The sequence below is a fragment of the Sus scrofa genome, chromosome 6 (assembly GCF_054392235.1).
Source record: "Sus scrofa isolate SSC_HxYL_T2T_F1_AM1 chromosome 6, Sscrofa_HxYL_maternal_Yorkshire_Landrace_v2.0, whole genome shotgun sequence".
In the NCBI taxonomy this organism is placed as follows: domain Eukaryota; kingdom Metazoa; phylum Chordata; class Mammalia; order Artiodactyla; family Suidae; genus Sus; species Sus scrofa.
Window position 1 is genome coordinate 33,549,874 of NC_139388.1, and position 24,274 is coordinate 33,574,147.

Below are 24,274 nucleotides of genomic sequence, written 5' to 3' on the forward strand. Positions count from 1 at the left end.
ATTGAGTAAGGCCAGGGATCAAACCTGCGACCTCATGGATACTAGTCAGATTCATTTCCACTGAGCCACAACGGGAACTCCAGTATTCCCACTCTTAATCTTAACATATTCAATATTTGGTCAATTTTTTTTAATTAAAGGAAATAATACAACAATTAAACTCCATTTCACACCTTCCTTCCCAGAGATACTCACTACCCTGAATTTGATTTTTACTTCACACGTTTATACTTGTGTTGGAGAAATATTTAGTATTTCAGTTTTTAGGCATTATATTATACCTATAATTCTGCAATTTATTATTCTTGATTTTTTTTCTGAGATGTACAAATGCTGATTCATGGAAGCTCTAATTAATTCATTTTAGCTGCTATGTAAAAATCTAGTCTATATCATCTCTTGCTTATTCATCTTTAGTGATATGTGAGTTGTTTCACTTACAATTTCTCACAATTATGAATAACGCAGTTGTCATTCTTCCTTTCAAGTCTCACCTTGTGTATCTTCTCCCTTCACCATATTCTACCAGCTAGGAGTTTCAACACAATGATAAACAGAAGCATTATGTAGATTTGTCCTATTTTTCCTTAAGATTTTGGTGGTTTTGCCTTTATATTTTGAGACTATTTTGTTCAGCACATACAAGCTCATATTTGTTATATCTTCTTTTATGGATTGGTCTTTTTTATTAGTAAGTAGTGTCCTTTTTAAAATCCCAATTAACAGCTCCATTTTAAATTGCATTTTGTTCTGTTAACAACGTTCAGTCTTCTAGTCCTCCTCACCCTTGTTGGTGTGGAAACTAAACAGTACTTTTTTTTTTTTTTTTTTTTTTTTTTTGTCTTTTTGCTATTTTTTGGGGCCACTCCCATGGCATATGGAGGTTGTCCAAACGGAGCTGTAGCCACCAGCCTAAGCCAGAGCCACAGCAACTTGGGATCCGAGCCTCGTCTGCAACCTACACCACAGCTCACGGCAACGCCAGATCGTTAACCCACTGAGCAAGAGCAGGGATCGAATCCGCAACCTCATGGTTCCTAGTCGGATTCGTTAACCACTGCGCCACGACGGGAACTCCTAAACAGTACATATTTTAAAGCATACACATTGATGGAGTTCCCGTTGTGGCTCAGTGGTTAACGAACCCGACTAGCATCCATGAAAACATAGGTTTGATGAAAAAAGAATGTTCTCTTAGCAAGGTTATGGAGAAAAAACTATGTGCACACATCTCTGAGAGGACTGAAAATTGGAACAGCCACATTTGACAGCAAATTAAAATACTTACAAAAATTTTAAATGCATATCACTATTTTCCAAATTTTAATATACACACAAATTGCTGAGGAACTTGTTAAAATGTAGACTGATTCAGTAAGTCTGTGGCCTATAATCCAGCACTTCCAAGAAGCTCCTTGGAGATTCTGATGCTGTTAATACACAGACCACATTTTTAAGTGCTAATAAAAGAATGTTCTTACCTAGGTGATTCTGTAGTTCTCGGGTCTGCCCATCTTCAGTGGGAGTAATAAGATCCCATATAAAACCTTTAATTTTCTCATCTCCTCGGTAGTGAACAAGGCAATATGCTAAGAGGGCTCGGCAAATTATTTCTACATCATGCTCATTTAGCTGCCTTTTAAAACGGCCATGAGATAGAATCTCTCTCCATCGGCCCCATCTAGTTAAAAAAAGATATATTTACATTAATATTGGGTGAAATTCTAGAGAAAAACATAACTCATGGATAAAAATTTCAAAAAAACCCCATATTTTGTCATGAATAGCATGGAACTAATAAAGTTTTTTCTATGAATAAAATGCAGAGCTATAATACAGTAATTTCTAGTATATTTTATTCAATAATGGATAACATTACCATTTTATTACTGAATACGCAAATCTGAGAAAAAGGCATTTGACATTAGCCATACATTTATAATTTAAAAATTTAAGGATATCTCATCATTCTGCTGTTAAACATATTAAATATATAAATGCAGGGAACTTTAAAAATAGATTTTATTGATGTTAACAAAATATAAGTAAACTAGCTAGACTATAGTATATGTTTTCTGTAAATTTACATATGAGACTACAAAGAGTAAACATTAAAAATATTTTACCCATAAACGAGCAGATTTTTCTCTACTCTAAAGCATTCAGTTCTTCCATAGCCATTTGAACGCTCACAAGGTCTCCGGAGTTTGGGCTTTTCTTCTCCTTCACTTTCAGGTTCAGATAATTCAGCTAATTCATCTTTTGTCGCACTAAAGGGTCTTGTTTGCTTCCTGATTCTTGGAGTGTCAATAACCAAGCTGTTCTGTAAAATTTAACAGCTATTATTTGAAGGTCCGTTTCCTATTTTGCTTTTAACAGTATTCAACCTTTTTACTTTTCAAATTGTACAAATAATAAAATAACTATATAAAGCCCCAAAAAAGAAACCACTAACAATTCCACTGACCAACCAAATCGACTTAAAAATTTTTATATTCCTTTAATGTCCTTATTACTTTTTTTATATATACCTATTGATGTAATCTTATGACATTATAGTCATAGGACAAAAAGAATTTAGTATTTGGCTTTACTACTAATATGAAAGTTATTGTGTTGTGCTTCTATAACAATCATATTTTTAAACAATTTATGCATCATAATTTAATCTGCCTAATTCATAATTTAATTTGGATTGTTTCCAATTTTTAATATATATAATGCTAACATAAAGTTTTGTGAGGTAAATTTATCCTAAAGATAAATCCAAAAGAAGTGAAATATCCAGAAATGAAAATAATGGTCAAAGGATAAAATTATTTCATGGATCTAAAATCATGTTTCACTGCTTTCCGAAAGAGTTATATACAACAACCAAGGTAATAAGTGTATTAACCTCACTATGATCTATGCAGTTGAATTTAATCAAAACAACTTAAGTTGACACACTTTTACCTTTATTGGGCAATTTCTCTAAGTTAGGCACTATATGATGGGCCTAACTTTGAGAAATTCAGTCTTGAGGATCAGATTAATTTGTAAACAAATAAGTGCTATTCAGGATGCAATATTTTATGATACAAGATGGGTGCAAAGAAAGTGAGAAAGATGAACAAAGTACTGCTAACTAGGAAGAGGTCTTTGAGGAGTTCCCGTCATGGCGCAGTGGTTAACGAATCCGACTAGGAACCATGAGGTTGTGGGTTCGGTCCCTGCCCTTGCTCAGTGGGTTAACGATCCGGCGTTGCCGTGATCTGTGGTGTAGGTTTCAGACTCGGCTCGGATCCTGTGTTGCTGTGGCTCCGGATCCTGTGTTGCTGTGGCTCTGGCTTAGGCTGGCGGCTACAGCTCCGATTGGACCCCTAGCCTGGGAACCTCCATGTGCCGCGGGAGCGGCCCAAGAAATGGCAAAAAGACAAAAAAAAAAAAAGAGGTCTTTGAGAACAGACGTAGTTTGCTAGGCATCCAAGGAGGAGATGGCATTATTAATAACAAAAAGAGCAACGGACCTGAAAAGATGTTGAGTTCAAGTCCCAGAGAAGGAGAGGGTAAATGGTAGGAGAGGAAGAGCAGGGAGCAGATCTTGTAGGTTCTGCTATCCCACAGAATGTACACCGTGTACTGAATTTAATGGGGTACATAATGTTAATATATTACTGGTGATGTTAACCTTCTCCATTGAGCTTCTCCACTGTAAAGCTATTAATTTTCCTTTTGTGATTTTTGGAAGATATACTTTGAACATATATAAGAATTCTGTTTCTCCTTAAATTTTACCCACTAATTTCAGAATTCAGATCTGGCATTGCTGTGGCTATGGTGTAGGCTGGCAGCTTCAGCTCCGTTTCAACCCTTAGCCTGGGAAATTACATACACCAGGGGTGCAGCTTAAAAAAAAAGAAAAAAGTTCCCCCAATATTATGTCAACTTGATATATGCTTACTCAATATTCTTTATTTATTGATTGATTTTTTCGGTCTTTTTGCCATTTCTTGGGCCACTCTCACGGCATATGAAGGTTCCCAGGCTAGGGGTCGAATCGGAGCTGCAGCCAACAGCCTACGCAAGAGCCACAGCAACAAGGGATCCAAGCCAAGTCTGCGACCTACACCACAGCTCACAGCAACGCCAGATCATTACCCCACTGAGCAAGGGCAGGGATCGAACCCGCAACCTCATGGTTCCTAGTCGGATTCATTAACCACTGCACCACGACGGAACTCCTACTCAATATTCTAATCATGATTAACAATTCCTTTTTCTCTAATACTATTTCTTGTTTTTTTATATTGCTATTTCTTTATCTACATTTTTTTTTTTTCTTTTTGCAGTTGCACTTGTGGCATATGAAAATTACCAGGCCAGGGGCTGAATCAGAGCTGTAGCTGCTGGCTACACCACAGCCGCATCAATGAGGGATCCAGCTGAATCTGTGACCTATGCTGAAGCCTATGGTGATGCTGGATCATTAACTCACTGAGTGAGGCCAGGAATTGAACCAGCATCCCCATGTACACCATACTGGATTCTTAACCTGATGAACCACTATGGGAACTCCTATTTACAACTTATAATTTGATCTTTTTCTGTTTTTATTCTATTCTTTGCTCTTTATATACTTTCTCAGTATCACACTATTTAATTTATGGTTCCTTTATAATGTGTTAATGTTTTTATATTTTAACATATAGTAAGTAACGCTAGTCTATCCTTATCGTACTATTTGTCAGAAAATTAAAAAATTTTTAAAGTATAAATTAGAAAACAGAATTGCACAAGTACTAAATGACTATTTTTATAGAAATCTACATGATTAATTTTACTTACTGCATTAGATAGTACAGATGTAGGAATGAGTTTCTATTTTTTTTCTAAAACGAAAAATGTGGGAATAAACATCACTGTACTACATTATCATTGTACATGTGCGATTGTAGCTGTAAGACAGATTCCTAAAGAGTTGATTTAATATTCTTCACCATTCTTCCAGGGGAATTTTAGATCTTGTCTGGTTATATAAATTAAACTGCTAGCATTTTGATTTGGTTGCATTTCTAGGTTTATAAACTTAACTCTTTAAATGTTTAAAATACATAGTTCTTTCCAACTGACAAATCTCCCAATTAAGTTTGGTAATTCACTTTACTAAAATTATCTACTAGGTATGCCCCAAAGTGTTCTAAATCTTCTTTTCTACTATGAAGTAGATTTCTTCTTCCATTCTATTTTTCTACTTTGATTAGTACTGATATTTAAGAAGGCTAATGGCATATCTATCCTCTCTCCAATTAATTCACTAAACTCATCGATTAAATTTATAGTGGTTTACAAATTCCATTGCCTTTTTAGGTATATAAACATGCCACATACAAATAATAATATTTTATAAATATCTTTTCTAATTTACTGATTTCATATAGAATTATAAATATTTCCAAAACATATTAAATAATTATTTGGCAGTGGCATTATTCCTCATTGTAAAGCTTTATATCTTAAAAGGTTCTCTAATAAAATAGATTCCATTCGACAATGCCTACTTAATATAAAATTCTTCTATTTATTTTGCTTTTTAGGGCTGCATCTGCGGGATATGGAAGTTCCCAGGCTAGTGGCTAAATAAGAGCTGCAGCTGCCAGCCTACACACACTACAGCCACAGCAACTCAGTATCCGAGTTAGGTCTGCGACCTACACCACAGCTCATGGCAATGCTGGATCCTTAACCCACTGAGTGAAGCCAAGGATCAAACCCGAATCCTTATGGATGGATACTAGCTGGATTCGTTACCACTGAGCCACAATGGGAACTCTGATATAAAATTCTTTTAATCATTTAGCAGTTCGGTTTTTTTTTGGGGGGGGGTCTTTTTGCCATTTCTTGGGCCACTCCCGCAACCTACACCACAGCTCACGGCAATGCAGGATCCCTAACCCACTGAGCAAGGCCAGGGATCGAACCCACAACCTCACGGTTCCTAGTCGGAATTGTTAACCACTGAGCCACGACGGGAACTCCATTTAGCAGTTATTTCGAGAGTAGGTAAGACTCACAAATATTGATTCCTATAAATTATTAGACATATGTTTTAAAAAGTGAACAGTTATGTTCTTATCAGTTCCATGAACTCTGTTAGCTTTCTGGCCCTTTCTTCCTTAGCTCCAGGGGATGTTATAAAAGAAATAGTTTTAAAATGCTACTTTTTAATTTGTTTTTAAGGCCACATCCATGGCATATGGAAGTTCCCAGGCCAAGAACTGAATGTGAGCCACAGCGGTGACCTTATGCTGTAGCTGAGGCAACGTCCTATCTTTTAACCCACTGTGCTGCACCAGGCATCCAACATGCACCTCTGCAGTGACCTGAGCTGCTACAGTCAGATTCTTAACCCACTGGACCACAGCAGGAACTCCAAAAATGCCACTTTCTTGATTGCTAGTTTTCTCATTTTATACTTGACTAGATCATTGATAGGATCCAACACAAAAAAATACAAAAACAAAACAAGATTAAAGAGCAAAATAAAAGCAATCCATTATTCGAAGACTTCTTAAAAATTAAAAACATTATAATTCTAAGAACATATATAATATCCAAAGTTAAACTTTCTCTGTAATGCAATTGTCACTGTGGCTCAGAAGGTTAAGGATCCGACATTGGACTCTGTGAGGATGCAGATTTGATCTCTGGTCTTGCTCAGTGGGTTAAGGATCTAGCATTGCCACAAGCTATGGCACAGGTTGCAGATGTGATTCAGATCCAGTGTTGCTGTGTGCATAGGCCTCAGCTGCAGCTCCAACTTGATCCCTAGCCCAGGAACTTCCATATTCCACAGGTAGGGCCATAAAAAGAAAACAAAAAACCAAAAACCAAACTTTCCTTGTATTATAAGCTATCATGAAAGATATCAGAATAATTAAATTGAAGCAGTAGGGAGTTCCCATTGTGGCTCAGTGGGTTAAAAACCTGACTAGTATCAAAGACAATGTGGGTTTGATCCCCGGCAAACAATGCTCAGTGGGTTAAGGATCTGATGCTGCTGCAAGCTGTGTTGTAGGCTCCAGATATAGCTCAGATTTGGCGTTGCTGTAGCTGTGGTGTAGGCCAGCAGTGGAAGCTCTGATTTGACCCCTGGCCTGGGAACTTCCATATGCTTCAGGTTCGACCCTGAAAATAGTGAAAAAAAAATTGAAGCAATACCTTATTCAATATATGATAATTCTACCACCCCGTATCAATTTACTTATGCAGATAAATTTCAGTAATGACAAAGCTGAATACATTAAAATATTTTAATATTACCAAAATATTCCAAAAGGTAATTTTTTTAAAAAAAGGGAAAGAAATACTTACTCTACCACTGATGGCATCTATGTCTATTTCTGCCTTTTTTGCCCATTTTTGCCAGAAGTTGGGATCATCTAAGGAAATATCTGTTCGGTTTCCAGATGCAACAAAACTTGCCTGAAATACATATGGGAATTTTTAAAAATGTTTTGAAGCTTAGAGGAAAGCATATGTAAACCCTTATCTCCTCACATTTACTCCGGATAGAATCTGAGTTTAGCATATACACACACACTCAAAAGATCTTTCAAAGGCCATGGTCTGAAACACAAAGGCAGAAGTCTTGATAACAACATAGGTTGGAGTTTTAGGAACACAGTTAAAATAAGTTATTACTATTAATTCAAACTTTTGAAAATCAGAGATCAAATCTTTTTGGTCAAATAACCACACAGGATACAGATATGCTTTTTAGAAATACTATCAAATGTTAAGAAATTGGGTTATAATAATAATTTCAAACCTATTTACCCTATACAGTTCATTTTCTGGCATTATCCTACCTTATTTCTATCACATTTTTACATGGATGCCTTCCAAAGAAAATGCAATACAAGCTATGAGAAATAAAGTAAAAATGAATATCCATCTTTCATTTAAGAACTTTTCCTGACGAGAAAAAAAAAGTATAATTGCTGTAAAAATTTACAAAATTATATCGGAATAAAAGAAGAAAATATAAATGATTTATCTTTTAAATATTGTAGAAATTATTAAATCTTTTAGTTGGTTCAACACCGTAATTCATAAACTAATTACCATTATTTGCAACTTAAATTCCTAAAAATAGATACGCTGCTTCAAATAAAAGTCATCAAAGCGCTTTATAAAAATATACTATGTAAAGAAGATACATAATGCTTTAAGAAAAGGGTCTAAATATGAATGCTTAACTCTTATAAGAATAAATGGGGTAGTTTCTGTTGTGGCGCAGTGGAAACGAGTCTGACTGGCATCCATGAGGATGTGGGTTCAATCCTGGCCTCGCTCAGTGGCTCAGTGATCTGGCATTGCCATGAGCTGTTGTATAGGTTGCAGACATGGCTTGGAACCTGCACTGCTGTGGCTGTGGCATAGGCCGGCAGCTGTAGCTCTGACTCGACTGCTAGCCTGGGAACTTCCATATGCCGCAAGTGCGGCCCTAAAAAGGAAAAAAAAAAAAAAAAAAAAAAAAAAACAGAATAAACGGACGGAAGAAAGTAATCACATAAAATGATCTTCAAAGGAGAACATAATTGGTAAATGGCTTCAGGACAAGGCCTAATTATCTGGGATGTAATCGAATGATAGAAATCATCATTAAAGAGCCCATTTTGATGGAATTACAAAATGCAGAAAATTATACATGAAAAAGACAATAAGCAAACAAACTATTTATGACATTCAAGATAACTGGAAGTTTGGGAGTTCCTGTTGTGCCTCAGTGGTAACAACCCAACTAGTAATCCATGAGGACATGGGTTTGATCCCTGGCCTTGCTCAGTGGGTTACGGATGAGCCATGGTATAAGCTGCAGATGTGGCTCAGATCCCTGCATTGCTGTGGCTGTGGTGTAGGCCATCAACTACAGCTTCGATTCGACCCCTAGCCTGGGAATTTCCATATGATATAATGTCCCAGGTTTGCTTTAAAATATAAGAGTTCCCATTGCGGCTCAGGGGGTTAAGGATCTGGTGTTGCTCTGGCTGTGGTATAGGTCTGCAGCTGCAGCTCCAAGGGTCTGAATTGGAGCTGCAGCTGTCGGTCACAGCAGCACTGGATCTGAGTACCATAGATTACAGCAACGCTGGTTCCTTAACCCACTGGGTGAGGCAAGGGATCCCTACATTCTCATGGACACAATATCAGGTTCTTAACCCACTGAGCCACAATGGAAACTCCTCGAATCTTCATTAATATAAACTCATAAATGTTCATGAACAATGAAAAATTCACTGAAGTTCATAGAGTTTTATTTTGTCCTATAATCTTCATGATACAAAAGCCTCTTCAGTAGTCATTAAATATGAAACGCGATTAAATATTAAAAGTCACTAAAAGGAAACAATTAGATTTTTGAAACATAATTTATTGTTGCTTACCTAAAAAAAAATTCTATGTCACAGTAGATAATCACTTTTATTCTACTACTAGATAATTGTTGATAATTAAAATAATTTGCCCATGAGAAACTGTATTTCAAAATTAAATGGCTTTAAAATATATGCATCATAAATAAAAACTCCCATATATATATATGGAGTTCCCTGGTGGACTACCAGTTGAGGATTTGGCATTGTCTCTGCTATGGCTTAGGTTTGGTCCCTGGCCCAGGAACTTCCACATGCCACAGGTGGGGTCAAGTCTATCAAAAAAAAAAAAAAAAAAAAAAAAATCTTTGGCAGGAAAATGAAAAACTCATTTTTCAAATAAAAACATTTTAAACATTCATAAATAACTCCAAATTTTCTTATTAACTGATCTATAAGCCACTTTCAAAATGACTTACAAAATTCCCAAGATTTCTAATATTGGATTAATACCTCAGAAATGAAATGCCTGCTGTGGAAGATGCCATCAAGTACAGGGTTACCAACTATTTTCAAATGTTAAATCTTAATATCCTAGTTCCCCTCCAAATATTTTTCTTAAAATGCATCCTTTCCATCATTAAATTCCTTTATTACTTGTAAGGGAAAACTTTTAAATGGTGAAGCCTATCTTCCTACTTAAGAAAGTAGCAGAAAGATCTTAGGTGCCAGAGAAGGGCTCCTACGAAAAAGCAATTCAAAGTCTTTTGTCTTATACCAAATTTAAAATCAGACCAGAAACTTTTCTCTTTCTAGGATCCACTTAATGGCTCTTGGGAAAAATCTCTCAAAACAAGGTTCAGGTGATATAACCATTTATAAATGAATTTACCAACAATGACTTTAATTGACGGATACATGTACCAAATCTAATTGGTCTTATTATGCACCCTGCTCCATATGTGTACCTTATATTACATAGGTAACTATATACAGATGAAATTCCAGTGAAAAGTATAAAATAGTATCAACTTTATTCCTTTGGTGCCATATTCCACTATGCCAAATGTCCACTATATAGTGGCCTTCCCACACAATTATGGAAATAAGAAAATTATAAGACAAGTACAGGCAAACTCTCTGGACTCTGCTCAGCTACTGTGGTACCTTTTCAGCAAGCTCTCTTTTCAAATGCAACAATTATGCCCTGGTCTGAGGGTTTAAAATAGATATTTAAGAGCTTAAGTATTTCATATTCTTAGAGTACGGCTAGTTACAGTTAGCGCATACTTGAGCAAAGCGAGAGAGGTCAAGCATGATCATTACACTTTCCTCTTTCAGGACCAGAAAGACTCATAAAGGTTAAATCAACTGTCCAGGGTCACTAAGCATACGAGTCAGAATTCAAACCCTGGTGTGCTGACTTTCCATGATTATTATCATTAACACTGTAAATGAGAAAGCATATGCCTCTATTAAGAAAAAAAAAAGAACTTGAAGGAGAATATCTCTATGCTGAGCCTAGCCAACAAAGGTGATAGCTATGACAAATACCTTTTGGTTAAATTAACCACATTTCAGATAGTTTCAGGCACTGAGGGAGAAAATACCGTATATAGTGCCTTGACAACTTGAGTAAGATCAAGAAATCTGAGGGAAACAAGACTTCTCAGGAAAGAAGCTAGAGCCAGGGTATATCTACCAAGTCCTGACTAGTTTTAGGTCTCATCCTTATAATGTACTTCTGCAGATTCCTTTTCTTTCCACAATACTACTTTCTTCTGCTTTTTTCTCTGTTAACTCCCAAATCTGTATCTGCGCCCGAGGCAATTTTCCTGGAAATTTTCACTTGAAGGGCTTGTAAATGTCACAAATATAACAGATCCAATATTTTATTTTCTCCATAAGAATTTCCTTCTCCTGCATTCCCTGTCTTACTAAATGACACCATGACCCTCCTAGCGACTTGGGCCAGAAATCTATCTTCAAGTCATTTTGGACTCCTCCTTCCACAAATTTCTAACTGGTCATTAATTTCTGTCCTTTCAAGTGGATCTCTACTACCGGAGTTCACCCATCGCCACAGCCTATCTTTCTCATTTCAACCTCATTCTCTGCACTGATGCTGGAGTTAAACTTCTAAACCAGATTGTATTATGTCCATTTTCTGCTTGAAGGGATTTAAAAGCTTTTTAACCTTTTTTTTTTTAATGAAATTGTTTGAGCCCTTCACAATTTGGGTCCAACCTCCCTAACCTTCATTTTCATCTCCATTTAATTTACACTGTGCACCATAAACACTTAGGCCAGATTTCCTGAAACCTTCCTTGAAGTTTAGTAACGTATGGTTCATTTATGTGGCATTTCACTTTTTGGAACACAACAAAATTCAAACCTCCTTCACCTCAGCTCAACTGTTATTTTCTCTGCAAGGGTTTTCCTGATTCTCTGTTCTCCCATATTATGCTGAATTAATCATTTTCTCCTTCACTTTTTGCAGGGACCACAGTCATTTCATTTTGGTGTTTTCAGCACTTAGTAAAGTAGTTGACACAAGATTTGCTATACGCATGCAAGAGAAAAATTTTCACATGAATAAATATCATTACTTTTGGTACAGTGTCTGGACTACCTATTATAATACCGTGTTCACCATAAAGATGAACAAAGACTTTTGGGTTGGAGGTGGAGAGAGGATGAAGGAAGAAAATGCAGAATGGAAGTAGAGCGGAATGTAGAAAACCTGCATGAATCAGTGCTGGGGGGACAGAATACTGCGATTAAAAAAATGCCTAGATGAATGCAAGACACAAGTTTACCATGTCTCCTTTGGGAGGAAAAAACATAAGGACACATATAGACAGTAAACTTTAAAAATTTTCCCCCAATAGGGCTGATAGACAGTTATTAATATTTCAAGATGAATGTGAGTTCAAGATACAAACTTGATTTAAATGTTTTAAATGAAATTAGAAATCTCTTCTGTCCTTTAAGTACTTTAAATTATTATAAGTTAACGTAAAATGATTTATATTCCCACACTATATTACTTATATTTTGCTCTTTGTCATATATGTTCTTTAATTTCTAAATGTGACTTCAAATGTTCTATTCTGATTAATATTTCAAACTATTTCTAGTTATTACCCTTACTACATTTTCAACTAAAATCAGAAAAGTACACATGATATGAGAGATCAGAAATAAAATGAAGAGTATATATTACCTACGTCTTTCAATTAATTCAGTTTATTTAAACACTACGTAGATGCTCTGCAAATAATCAGTAAAGTAAGACAATTAAACTTTTTTTTGAAGGACAGAATATTACAGGTAAATTTACGAAGCAGCACTCAGTGTTACCTTCGCAAATGTTGACCCACGACCTTCTGACTCAATTGTAATGGTTTTTGTACGGCGTAGTAAAATCTGATCGATATCTTCTTCACAGAATTTAGAGCCTTCATCTTCTTCTTCCATAATGGCACCATAAGCACCTCTTCGAAGCAGATCTTCTATTTCCTTTTTGGAAAGCTGCTGAATCTACAAAGAAAAAATTTTGGTAGTGATAAACTTTTTTTTAAGTTCATAAAATGAAAAAGTATCCCTAAAGAATGTTAAAGAACACAGAAGTCACATTTAAACTGCATCTGGGGCTTGGGATATACCTGAGAGTTCTCTGAAAGTATACAGTAAAGTCATTGATTCTTTATCATCTTTAAAGTAAGATTTGCCATTTGCCTAAAATAATAAAACAAAGCCTTTGGAGCAGTAATCTCTAAAGGTTCTTTTTAGTACTAGGATTTGACAGTTGTTACAAGCACAAGATTTTAAGACTTCAATTTGGAGAAAGTGCCAAAAAACATTATTTATAACAAGACAAAGCCAATGCTAGTAGTTTGGCCCTAAACAATTTGAAGAACTATTTATAGAAAAGTAAAATGCAGAAAAATTCACAAATTCTATTTTGCTGTGGCACAGTACAAATGTCCTAAAAGAATTTCTACTTGAAAACACATTCTTAGAATTCACCACACTGAAGCTATATAGAAAGAACAGCATTCAAAAGTATTAAGTGAATAAAGCTCTATTCTAAAATTCTTTCTTACATAAAAGTATCTAAGTAATGTTCAGTCAGTATGGATCAAAATTAAATGATATGCTGTCTGGGGTTAAAATTAAATGCAAACAAAGACAGAAAAACTCCAAGCAAAGAGGAAAGTAAGAAAATATACATACACCGCCAACATTACTTTCTCGTCCACTCATGCTCTGTAACACAGCCTTATCTAGACCCAGTTTCAGACTGGCTCGGTCAAACATCTCTCTCTCATATGAATTACGAGTTACTAGTCGGTAGACTTTAACTGCTTTATTCTGACCAATTCTGTGGCAACGAGCTTGGGCCTATAAGGAAAGAAAAGTATATAGATTCAATTTATTTTATAAAATATCACAAAAGGCATTAGGCATTAAACTATCTTGACAGAATGTAAAAGTATGTGTAAGAACTTTTAGACAATCTTGCTACTGAATTACATAACTTTTCTCTAGAAATGAAGGTAAAGCTTATGAAAATGGGAAATGATTCCAGTTTTTGTTTGTTTGTTTTTTGTTTTTTTAGTTGCTGGCTTTAAACTTAAAATCTAATCCTAAATGTCTAATTTTTTTTCTACTATGTTATCAATAATTTTTCCAGTATAGTTAAGCTGGGTAATTCTGTTAGGGGGAGCAGGGTAAAAACCTAAGGTGAACAACCCAGAGACCAAAATTTTATTTAAACATAGAAAGAACTAATTTTCTAATATGAAGATGTATTGGAAGTAGACCCATGAGATTACATAAGAGCTTCATATTTTATCTTAAGTTCCTACTAAAAATTCGATAAATTTTGAACTAGGTTATACAAATGAGAGGTTAAAACATTACCTTTCGTTAAGCAAGGTATATTCTCAAGAATATCAACTGCAATACAACTAAGACTACTATGAACAGTAAAAGAATTTCTCTCATACTGTTCTTTTCTTCTATTTTTCCTAGATATACATCTTCTGCAAACTTTGACTTACTCTGAGCACTGATACCTCAATTCTATGCACAGTATGTTACATAATAATTGAAAAGATGACAGCAGGATAAGAAAGCACTTCTTTTAAGTCAGTAAAATAAGTTATTCTTAAGGCTTAGGTCTTCCTCAAATTTGTATGATATATTTTAAACAATTAAATACTGTAATCAAGTAGGTAAAGCTTTTGTAGAAGATATATAATCTAAATAAGCATATTTTATTATATTCCACTGTTATTAAATTAAAAATAATTTCACTATCTTATCTGACATAGGTATTTCTGAAGGAAACGTATATCTTGTTTTGTCTATACAAAAAATAAAACAGGTGGATTATCAAAAATACCTATGGGAATTAAAAATATTTTTTTTTCCTTAGCCATAGAATTTGTTTACCTGAAGGTCATTTTGAGGATTCCAATCAGAATCAAAAATTATACACGTATCAGCTGCAGTTAAGTTGATGCCCAACCCACCAGCTCGGGTACACAGAAGAAAGACAAATCGATCTGAATCAGGTTTACTAAATCGATCTATAGCAGCTTGTCGAAGGTTTCCTCTGACTCTTCCATCAATTCGCTCATATAAATATCTATCAAATTAATGAAATAAATTTAGATAGATGACTATGATGAAAATGAAGGTATCTGAGCAAATGTTATAGAGACATATCTATCAGATTTCCTGCAACATGATGTTAACTATAAAATTAAGAAGTGATATTACCCCAACTAGTTTCTATGGTTTTATACTTCTCAGTGCTTGTGCTAAATAGGAAACACAAAATAATATAAAGTTACAAAATCTCTGCATTTCTGGACGTATAGGTAAACGTTATAATGAATATACTTCCAGTTCTCATTATAATAAACGATATATATACATATACAGTTTTGGCAAGAAGCAATGACTTCCTCAGTATAAGAAGCCTGCAAATATTTCTATCTCAATAATGTTATTTACACTCAACTGAAACACTTGCTTGTAAACTATAATTTCTTAAACACAAATGATATTGCTAATTCTTTATAGTCATTACCAAGCAGTTAATTTTGAATTTATTTTATTCTTCATCATTTTACATAAAACTCAGAAATTACTAGACATGGATAAAAATAAAAGTACATAAAATTTTTTAGGAACTAGAGGAGGAATACCATGGTATTTACCACACTTCTAGTTCAAGACACTTCTTCCACCTATTTATTTAAATATTGATTAGACATTACTTATAAGACCATCTTACTGTCGTGCACCAAAAAACAAAACTAAAAACCCACATTAAACAAATCAGAAAAGATTAAACTTGAGTAAATATTATACAGTGCAAGATAAGATCAAAGTGCAGCAAGTTCAGGTTCTAATTAAAACAATGGAAAAGACCTGAAAAGGATCTTAAATCATTTTCTTTAATTTTGAAGGTGTTTATAAATCTATTTAAAATGTCAGTACTACAGGGTTTACAAATAAAGTAAAATGTATAAATGTAATACGAATGGGTATTATTAACCCATTTGTAGGTGAACAAATCCTGTTCATTTGCAAAGTTTTCTGTTTCCTTAGCCCTGACTACTATGGCAACATATGTAGGTTTTTCCTAAACAATCTTTATGCACAGATTTAAATGGATTCTTATCTATATAAAGAGGAATATGTGAGTGAAGTTGGATTACAGTAGAGTGCTGCAAAAACCTTAATAACATATACCTGGTATAATTTATAGTATCATTCAGTGGTGAATTATGCCTTACCTTTTATGTATAAGATAGTCTTCCAGGATATCAAGGCAGCGTACCATCTGAGAGAAGATGAGCACTTTGTGACCTCCTGCTTTCATTTTGGGAAGCAATTTATCAATAAGGACCAATTTACCAGCAGACTGGATCATTGCTTGAAGATGAAAATCAGATGCAGTTGGATTATATGTGTCTCTAAATTCTCCAAGTATTTTCTCCTCAGCACCTGTCAAAGAAATGAGAGACAGCATCGGTGCACAAATGCAGGTAACTCCTAACTGCTTTCTTTTTAAAACAGTACTCCTCTGTGTTTCTGTAACACATCAAAATTTTCTGATGGTAGGTATATTCCTTTCTTTTAGAATTATTTATGTGTGTGGCTAAATCGCAACCAGCACCAGCCTGTAATGCCACTGAGGAGATGGACAGTGTCTTAAGCATTTTTTTAATTCTCCTAAGACACCTGGCATAATGTCTTACATAAATTTATGTTCGCTAAATGTTTTAACGCATGCTATTAGGAGAAGAACTAATGAACATGTGGTTCTAACCTAGGTGATTAAACACATTTTTAAACAAACATCTAGATTTTAAACACCAATAGAACAGTGATTGTTACTAAAAGGTGGTCATAATTAACCTGGATGAGTCTAAGGGCATACTGCTGGCCATCAAAACAAACAAACGAGAAAAATTAAAAGGGATGTCGAATTATAGGTCTTTGATGATACGTCTTCCAGACAGTCTACATTAGCATTAACGGCTCTCTGCCTTCCCTCAGCCTGTCTGATAAAAGAGTACCAGGACTGCAAGTGAGTTAGGTACTGGGGTAAGAAATGACTTGTCTTTGATAAATTAAGAGTATAAGCTCAAGAATAAGTGAAAAGACCCAAATGTTGTACAGAGAGACTGCTAATACAGAACCTGACAAGGCTTTAAAAAGTCATGTTATTAGAACACAAAAATTGAGAGACACTGACTAGGGCACGTGGACAGAGAAGAAATCAGAAAGAAAAATATAAATTTGGAGGCTGAAAGATGAGCTTTTCCATCTTTGTTCATAAGGGGGATTAAACTGGAGGAGGTATTAAGAGTACAAATTAGACTGAAGTAAACTCCTGATTTTGTAACCTGGTCATGCTAACATAGGACCCTGCAACGAAGTGGTTCACAATGATCCTGACTCTGAAACACTTGTAATCCTTTAGAATACCAGGGAGGAGAGTTATAGAATTGCTGCCTTTCCATGTAACAGCCACTATTCCTATAGCGGTATTATTTTGTTCACGAGTATTTGTAGAAAGAAAAGGATTTGTTTGCAATCCTTCTCAGCTACCTTTGATAAGATATGGGTGATTACAGCACTTCCTGAGCTCCATCATGGTATTAACCAAGTTGGGTACATTAGTTTGCCCTGCTCCTTTGGATAAAAATGAAAAGTTCTTCTCCAGAATAGCCCGGTAGTATTTCTTTTGAATGTTAGTAAGTTCTACTTCAATGATGGTTTCTTCCTTAGGTGCCAACTTCTTTTCCACGTCTTCTTTCAATCGTCTCAACATCATTGGTTTCAGGATAGCCTGAAGTTTTTGCACCTGCATAGAAAATGATGACCATTTGTAGCATATATTCACATAATTACAATGAGAAGAGATTTCATGTACTTATTTACAAAGACCATCAGGATACCTGTTCCTCTGTTTTCAGATCCCCAAATTCTTGCATAAATGTTGATTCAGAAGGAAACCTTAAGGGTTCCAGAAAGTGAAGAAGACTGAACAGTTCTTCAACTGTATTTTGGAGAGGTGTGCCCGTCAAAAGCACCTTGTGTTCCTACATGAAGCAAGGATAACTTGTCAATAACATGTTCTGTGATGTTCATATCAAACATCACGGGACTAAAATGATAGGAAAACTGATATAGGTTATCACATGTTTCAGGGTTTGAAAAGCAAATATTTTTCTGACTATGATTTTCAATAGTCAACTCAAAATACATCTTTAGGCATATATCTTCATGAACTGACTTTCTCGATCACTTTTTTTAAAAAAAACCTCTATCATCATTCTCATAATGCTTCACTTTGCCTGATATTAATTTTTATATATTGCTTTTAGAAGAAAAATTATAAATAATTAAGAAGCTTATTTTAGGTCTCCTCAAAGAAACAGACATCTTAAATAACAAAGGGGTATTTTGGGGGGGTACTCAGCTCTTCTTGGTATGGTAATTTGTGCATAAAACAGTGTTCATTCTTTATAATTTGGCAGATCATCACTGGACTTTTCACACAAAAATAAATTCTCAAATCATTAAAGCTACAATCCAACAATGTGAAGGGCTGATTGGAATATACTTTTTTTTTTTTTTTTCCAGCCTGAGGCGTATGGAAGTTCCGAGGTTAGGGGTGGAATTGGAGCTGCAGCTGAGGCTTCTACCTCGGGATCCAAGCTATGTCTGTGACTTACACAACAGCTTACAGCAATGCCGGATCCTTAATCCACTGAGCAAGGCCAGGGATAGAATCCTCAATGAGCCACAATGGAAACTCCTGGAATACTTCTAAACTGGAATTGCATTATGAATTAAACATAGTAACAGAAGGAAATTAAAATATTCTTAATAATAATAGCACAGAGTATAAGTTAAAATTTGACAGAATACCTCTAAATTCCTAATCTAAATATATATATATTCATATGTCTGCATATGTATTTAATATTAATATATCATCTAGACAGATACATGACAATCGTAAATACTGGGGTACGGAGTGGGAGAGTAGGGGTGGGTTTGAATGAAGAGTAAAAAGGAGCATTTCAGTATTTTACCAGATGTAATTCTATATTTTTGAATCATTTGTTCCAGCGTTCACATAGTAATTATGTATGTTAATTAAACATGTTAAAAAATACAAAACATGGGCATTCCCACTGTGGCTCAGTGGCTAACGAATCCGACTATGAACCATGAGGTTTCGGGTTCTATCCCTGGACTTGCTCATTGGGTTAAGGATCCGGCGTTGCTGTGAGCTTTGGTGTAGGTTGCAGATGCGGCTCGGATCCCGCGTTGCTGTGGCTGTGGCATAGGCTGGCGGCTACAGCTCCGATTAGACTCACTAGCCTGGAAACCTCCATATGCCGTGGGTGCGGTCCAAGAAAAGGCAAAAACACACAAAAAAAAAAACAAAAACAAAAACAAAACAAAACACAGAGTTCCCACTGTGGTGGAGCAGAAATGAATCTGACTAGGAACCATGAGGTTGTGGGTTCGATCCCTGGCCTCGCTCAGTGGGTTAAGGATCCAGTGTTGCTGTGAACTGTGGTGTAGGTCACAGATGTGGCATTGGTGTGGCTGTGGTGTAGGCTGGTGGCTACAGCACAGATTTGACCTGTGAACCTCCATATTGCCACAGGTGTGGCCCTAAAAAAAAACACTTTTATTTGAAAGCGAACACATTAATAAGATTTAAAAAATCCCATTAATTATAACAAATATCTGCTAAGCACAAAGAATTATGTAGAAACTTTATCCCTCTATCATAAATGATCTGAACGATACTTTAACTTTGGTGAAAGTGAGGAATTTATGGCTTAAAACTTGTGGTTTTGTTTTCTATTCAACAGGATATACTACAGAGGTTTCTTTTTTAATTACAGAAGTTAATTAAATACTAAAGCTTTTTGGAGGAAAGAACTAAAAAAATTCAAGCCTTAATAATAAACAAATCAGATTTTTTTTTCTCCCTAGTTAATTAAAGCAAAACAATCTTAATTATCACAGGTAGCAATCAGGAATAAAATAAAAGAAGGAATAAGTTTTCAGCATTAGTTCTCTGACTGACCTTTTACTCTGTAGTTAAGAAAGTGAATTAAGTCATAAAAAGGACATTAAGTTACTTACCAGATTCATGAGTTTCAGACCTTCTAGAAGTTTACAATTTTTATTTTTTAACCTATGTGCTTCATCAATAATCACACATCGCCACTCAATTGCATTAAGTTCTCCACAGCCTCCAAGAATCATTTCAAAAGTGGTGATGATGGCTTGGAATCTATAAGCTCCTCGAATGATACGCCCCTAGAAATTTATCATCAAATACAGTAATTTGCCAGAATAATTTCTAATTCCTGTCAAGTAGCATAAAAATCATTTAATAACATTTGGTAAGACATTTTCCACTGAAATTTTTAGATATGCATAGACACCCTCTTAAGTATGAAGAATTTTAGCATTAAAACTGTTGAATGCTGTGTTTCCAAGAATGTTGTTAAAAATTACGCCAACACAATTACACAATTTATAATTATATTCAAATAAGTATTCCTTGATAAAACATTTTTTAAGAGTTATAATAACAATGTTAAGTCAAAAAAGAAATGGCCATTATAAAATCTAGGCAATGAAATTTCAGTATTAATGTTTATTACTTATATCCATGACTACATATAAGGCAAATACATAAATAATATAAAAATCACTTGTCACTTGTGTCATATAGTGAGCAAATATTTATTCAGAGCCTATGTGCCAGACTCTGTTCTAGTTGCTGGAGATATAGAAGTAAATAAGACAGACAAAATAATTATCCAGATGGAACTTACATTCCAATGACTCAAATATATGACATAGCCAATAAAGCAAAACAAAACAAAACAAAAAAACTAAGGAAGTAATAAAAGTCATAGACTAAAATAAACAGGGATGTGGAGAGTATGGGGTTAGAGGTGACCATTCCAATTTTGTTTAGAGTGGCTAGGAGGCCATTACTAAAAAGTGACATTTGAGCAAAGTCCTGAAGATGAGGGAGGAAGCCATGCTAATATCTAAAAATCTGGATAAGAACATGTTCTTGGCAGAAGCAGAGTGTGAAGGCCGTAATGTGGGAGTATCTTAGGCAATATTCAAATACTAGCAAGAAAGCCAGAGTGACTGACATCCAGTGAAAGTGGAGGGGATGAGGCTATAGGGTCTTGAAAGCTGTTGTAAGGACTGGCTCTTACTGTGAGCAAGAAGCTGTAGGAGGGTTTTGGAACAAGAAGTGTTATGATTTGACATATATTTTAAAAGAGTCCCTTTGGCTCTTGTAGTAAAAATAGTCTAAAAAAGGCCAAGGGCAGGATCGTAGAAACAAGAGGCTGTTGTAGTAATCCAAGCAAGAGATCATCTATGGAGGTCATGAGAAATGCTCAGTTCTGGATTTAATGTGAAGGTAAACCTGTAAGATTTACTAATGGATAGGAGAGGAGTAAGAGAAAGAGATGACTCACATTTGACTAAACTTTTCGGCTCTAACAACTAAAAGTTGGTGTTGCTATTTACTACAATGAGAAAACGCTGGATTTTGGTTTTAGATATGTAATGTTTGAGACAGACACTCAAGTGGAAGAGTTGAATGGGGATTTGTATGTGACTTTAGAATTTAGGAAAGAGGTTAGAGTTCGTGACATAGATTTGGGAGTTTCCAGCAGTACAGATGATACTTCAGTTGTGTGACTGAATGATATCTCTGATGGAATGAGTGTGGATATTAAAAAGTCTGAAGACTGAGCTCTGGGTCACTCTCAAGTTTAAATATGGCAAGATAAGAAGAAATCAGTTAAAGTGGGCTTTCAGAAGGAACAGGTGATTATGTAGGACAGTATAAAGTCCTGGAATCCAGCAATGAGGATGTTTAAATGGGACTGAAAATTATAAACTATTAGGGATTAAGAGAAATGAAGGGTTAAGAGAGATCATGTGATTTGGTTTAAATTTTCATTCTTATTAATTTAATTACACTAATTTTAGAATAATCCATATTGATTGCATACATTGGCCATTAACAGCTCCAGTCCAACATAATTAAAATAAGTATAAAGTATAAGTCTATGTTATTTATACAGCTTTAAAAAACTGTGATATGATGCATTCAATGAGAGTGATGGCAGTGTATAAAGGCTCTTGAGTTTAACTGACCTGGGTTTATTAATCCTGATTTTGCTCTCTGATTGTGGGGGAAACTAGATAACTTCTTTTCATCTATGTTTCCTCATGTGTAAATGAGGGTGATATTATTACTTATTTATACGGTTAATATTACAAAGATTAAGTGAAATACTACAGGTTAACTGTTGCGCATAATGCCTGGCACACAGTAAGTTCTCAATAAATGTATGTGGATATCTCTGTTACTTTTCCAGGGCAATTCAGAAAATTACAACATAACTTCGCTACCACTGTAATTTCAAGCTATTTAATGACTTGGAAAAAGCAGATGTTAAATATTAATTTAATTTATAGTAAAATATATTTGAAAGTTAATTCTGGAAGTTATTTCTATATTTAAAGTATGGATCTATTTATCGCATTACAAGAGACATCTTTATCTCTTGAAAATTTAAACCAGAGTTCTCATCATAACTCAGTGGTTAACAAATCTGACTGGGAACCATGAGGTTGTGGGTTCGATCCCTGGCCTTGCTCAGTGGGTTAAGGATCCGGCGTTGCCGTGAGCTGTGGTGTAGGTTGCAGATGCGGGTCGGATCCCACGTTGCTGTGGCTGTGGCTGTGGCAAAGGTGGGTGGCTACATCTCTGATTGGACTCCTAGCCTGGGAACCTCCATATGCTGCGGGAGCGGCCCAAGAAATGGCAAAAAGACGGGGGGGAAAAAAAAGAAAATTTAAACCCTTCACATAATATTATTCTAGAATGTATAACATTTACCATAAAAATATAATTAAATATATAATATTCAGTTTACAACACATCAAGAATCTTTCAGCTTTATGGCTATCACATTTACACCAAACTCAATGATACATATATTTAAAATTTAAAATTTAACCCTTTTAAAAATCTCTTACACTTCCATTATTTTAATGGTACCTTTAAAAAAATGAGATTGAACTAAATAGTTTTAATGATACCATACAGCTTTAAAATTCTGCAATGTGTAATTAGGAATAATAAAACACTACAGAAGGAAATTAAACTACAACCTAAGATGCTATAGGCTCCAAAGGTGCAAAGGTGATAATTTTCAACAGAACTGAGGAATAATTCAAGGATTGCAGAGATGCTTAATTTCATAGAAAGCTGTTTCAACCATGCAAGTAGAAGGGAAATGGGGTTAAAGAATCAAAATAAATAAATATTAATGAAAAATCAGTTATAATTGGGAGGCAAAAGTAGAGGTCTACGTACGTTATCTTACTTAACCTATGTCACATCCCATGACCTGGCCATATGTTATTAGTGATCCTTATAAAACAGAAGAATCAGTGAAAGCAAATAAAATATCAAGGTGCTATACTGAGGCAGAGTGCCATAAACTTTTCCAGTGAAAAAGTACAATTTTGTGCGAATGGTGTTTTAATTGATTTTGTTGATTTCTTAATAAAACTTTTTACCTAAGAAGAGTCAAACTACCACTCAAAACTGCAATTTGGCACTTCATGTTTTCTAGTCTTCTGCTGGGAAAGTTTTTTCTTATAACGTCATCTCAATTTTATGATCTATGTATTTAGTAGAAAAGTAGGTAATTCCCTCCTAAGGAGTTAAGTGGCCAAAGTGAAATAGAAATTGTGTCTCTAGGACATAGGGGAGAAGACAATCATCAGAGCACCAGAGTAATGAAAGAAACCCAAAGGGGAGAAAGATACAGAGGTACGCCTGCATCATTATGCAAAACAAACAAAAAAAAATTTTTTTTAAGTCTAAAATCAAAATTCATTCAACACACAAGAGAACCTATGGTTTCATCTCAACGGGCATTCAAACCCATGGTGGTCACTGAAGATGTAAATTTTTAAAATGAAGGAAAATAACTAGAGGATGATCAAAAAGACAGTTATTATTTTTCAAATGAATTTAATGTATATTTGAACACAATCTGTAAAACAATTATTCTATTTGAAAAATTAAGTATATAATAAAATTTATACATTTGTATGTCAGCATACTTGCTTCCAGAGAACTACAGCATGAATTTGGCTACTTTCGTCATTTTTCTCTTTAGCTACTAAAGTTTATTATAAAATAAATATGATGAATAAAGAGATCAAACTAAGCTCTAAGTAGGCAGTTAAAAACTATTATCAATTTGAACATAATTAATATATAATGGTTATCTCTT

At 34.9% G+C, this 24,274-nt stretch overlaps 2 protein-coding genes across 51 annotated transcripts in view; one reads left to right on the top strand and one right to left on the bottom strand.

Annotated features, from left to right (window-relative positions):
- RPGRIP1L (RPGRIP1 like) overlaps positions 1–24,274 on the top strand; it is a 343,331-nt gene that overhangs the window by 309,248 nt on the left and 9,809 nt on the right. The gene's annotated exons all lie outside the window — the stretch shown is intronic.
- The window catches only part of CHD9 (chromodomain helicase DNA binding protein 9), a 242,136-nt gene that overhangs the window by 44,723 nt on the left and 173,139 nt on the right, over positions 1–24,274 (bottom strand). For all 50 annotated transcript variants that reach the window (XM_084960257.1, XM_084960261.1, XM_021094174.2 and 47 more), the window contains 10 exons: positions 20,061–20,237; positions 17,846–17,989; positions 17,496–17,751; positions 16,175–16,385; positions 14,820–15,015; positions 13,596–13,763; positions 12,720–12,899; positions 7,354–7,464; positions 2,127–2,323; positions 1,482–1,681 (listed from right to left, as the gene is read on the bottom strand). In XM_084960257.1, coding sequence (XP_084816383.1) covers positions 1,482–1,681; positions 2,127–2,323; positions 7,354–7,464; positions 12,720–12,899; positions 13,596–13,763; positions 14,820–15,015; positions 16,175–16,385; positions 17,496–17,751; positions 17,846–17,989; positions 20,061–20,237 — 1,840 coding nt within the window. The remainder of the gene's footprint in view (positions 1–1,481; positions 1,682–2,126; positions 2,324–7,353; positions 7,465–12,719; positions 12,900–13,595; positions 13,764–14,819; positions 15,016–16,174; positions 16,386–17,495; positions 17,752–17,845; positions 17,990–20,060; positions 20,238–24,274) is intronic.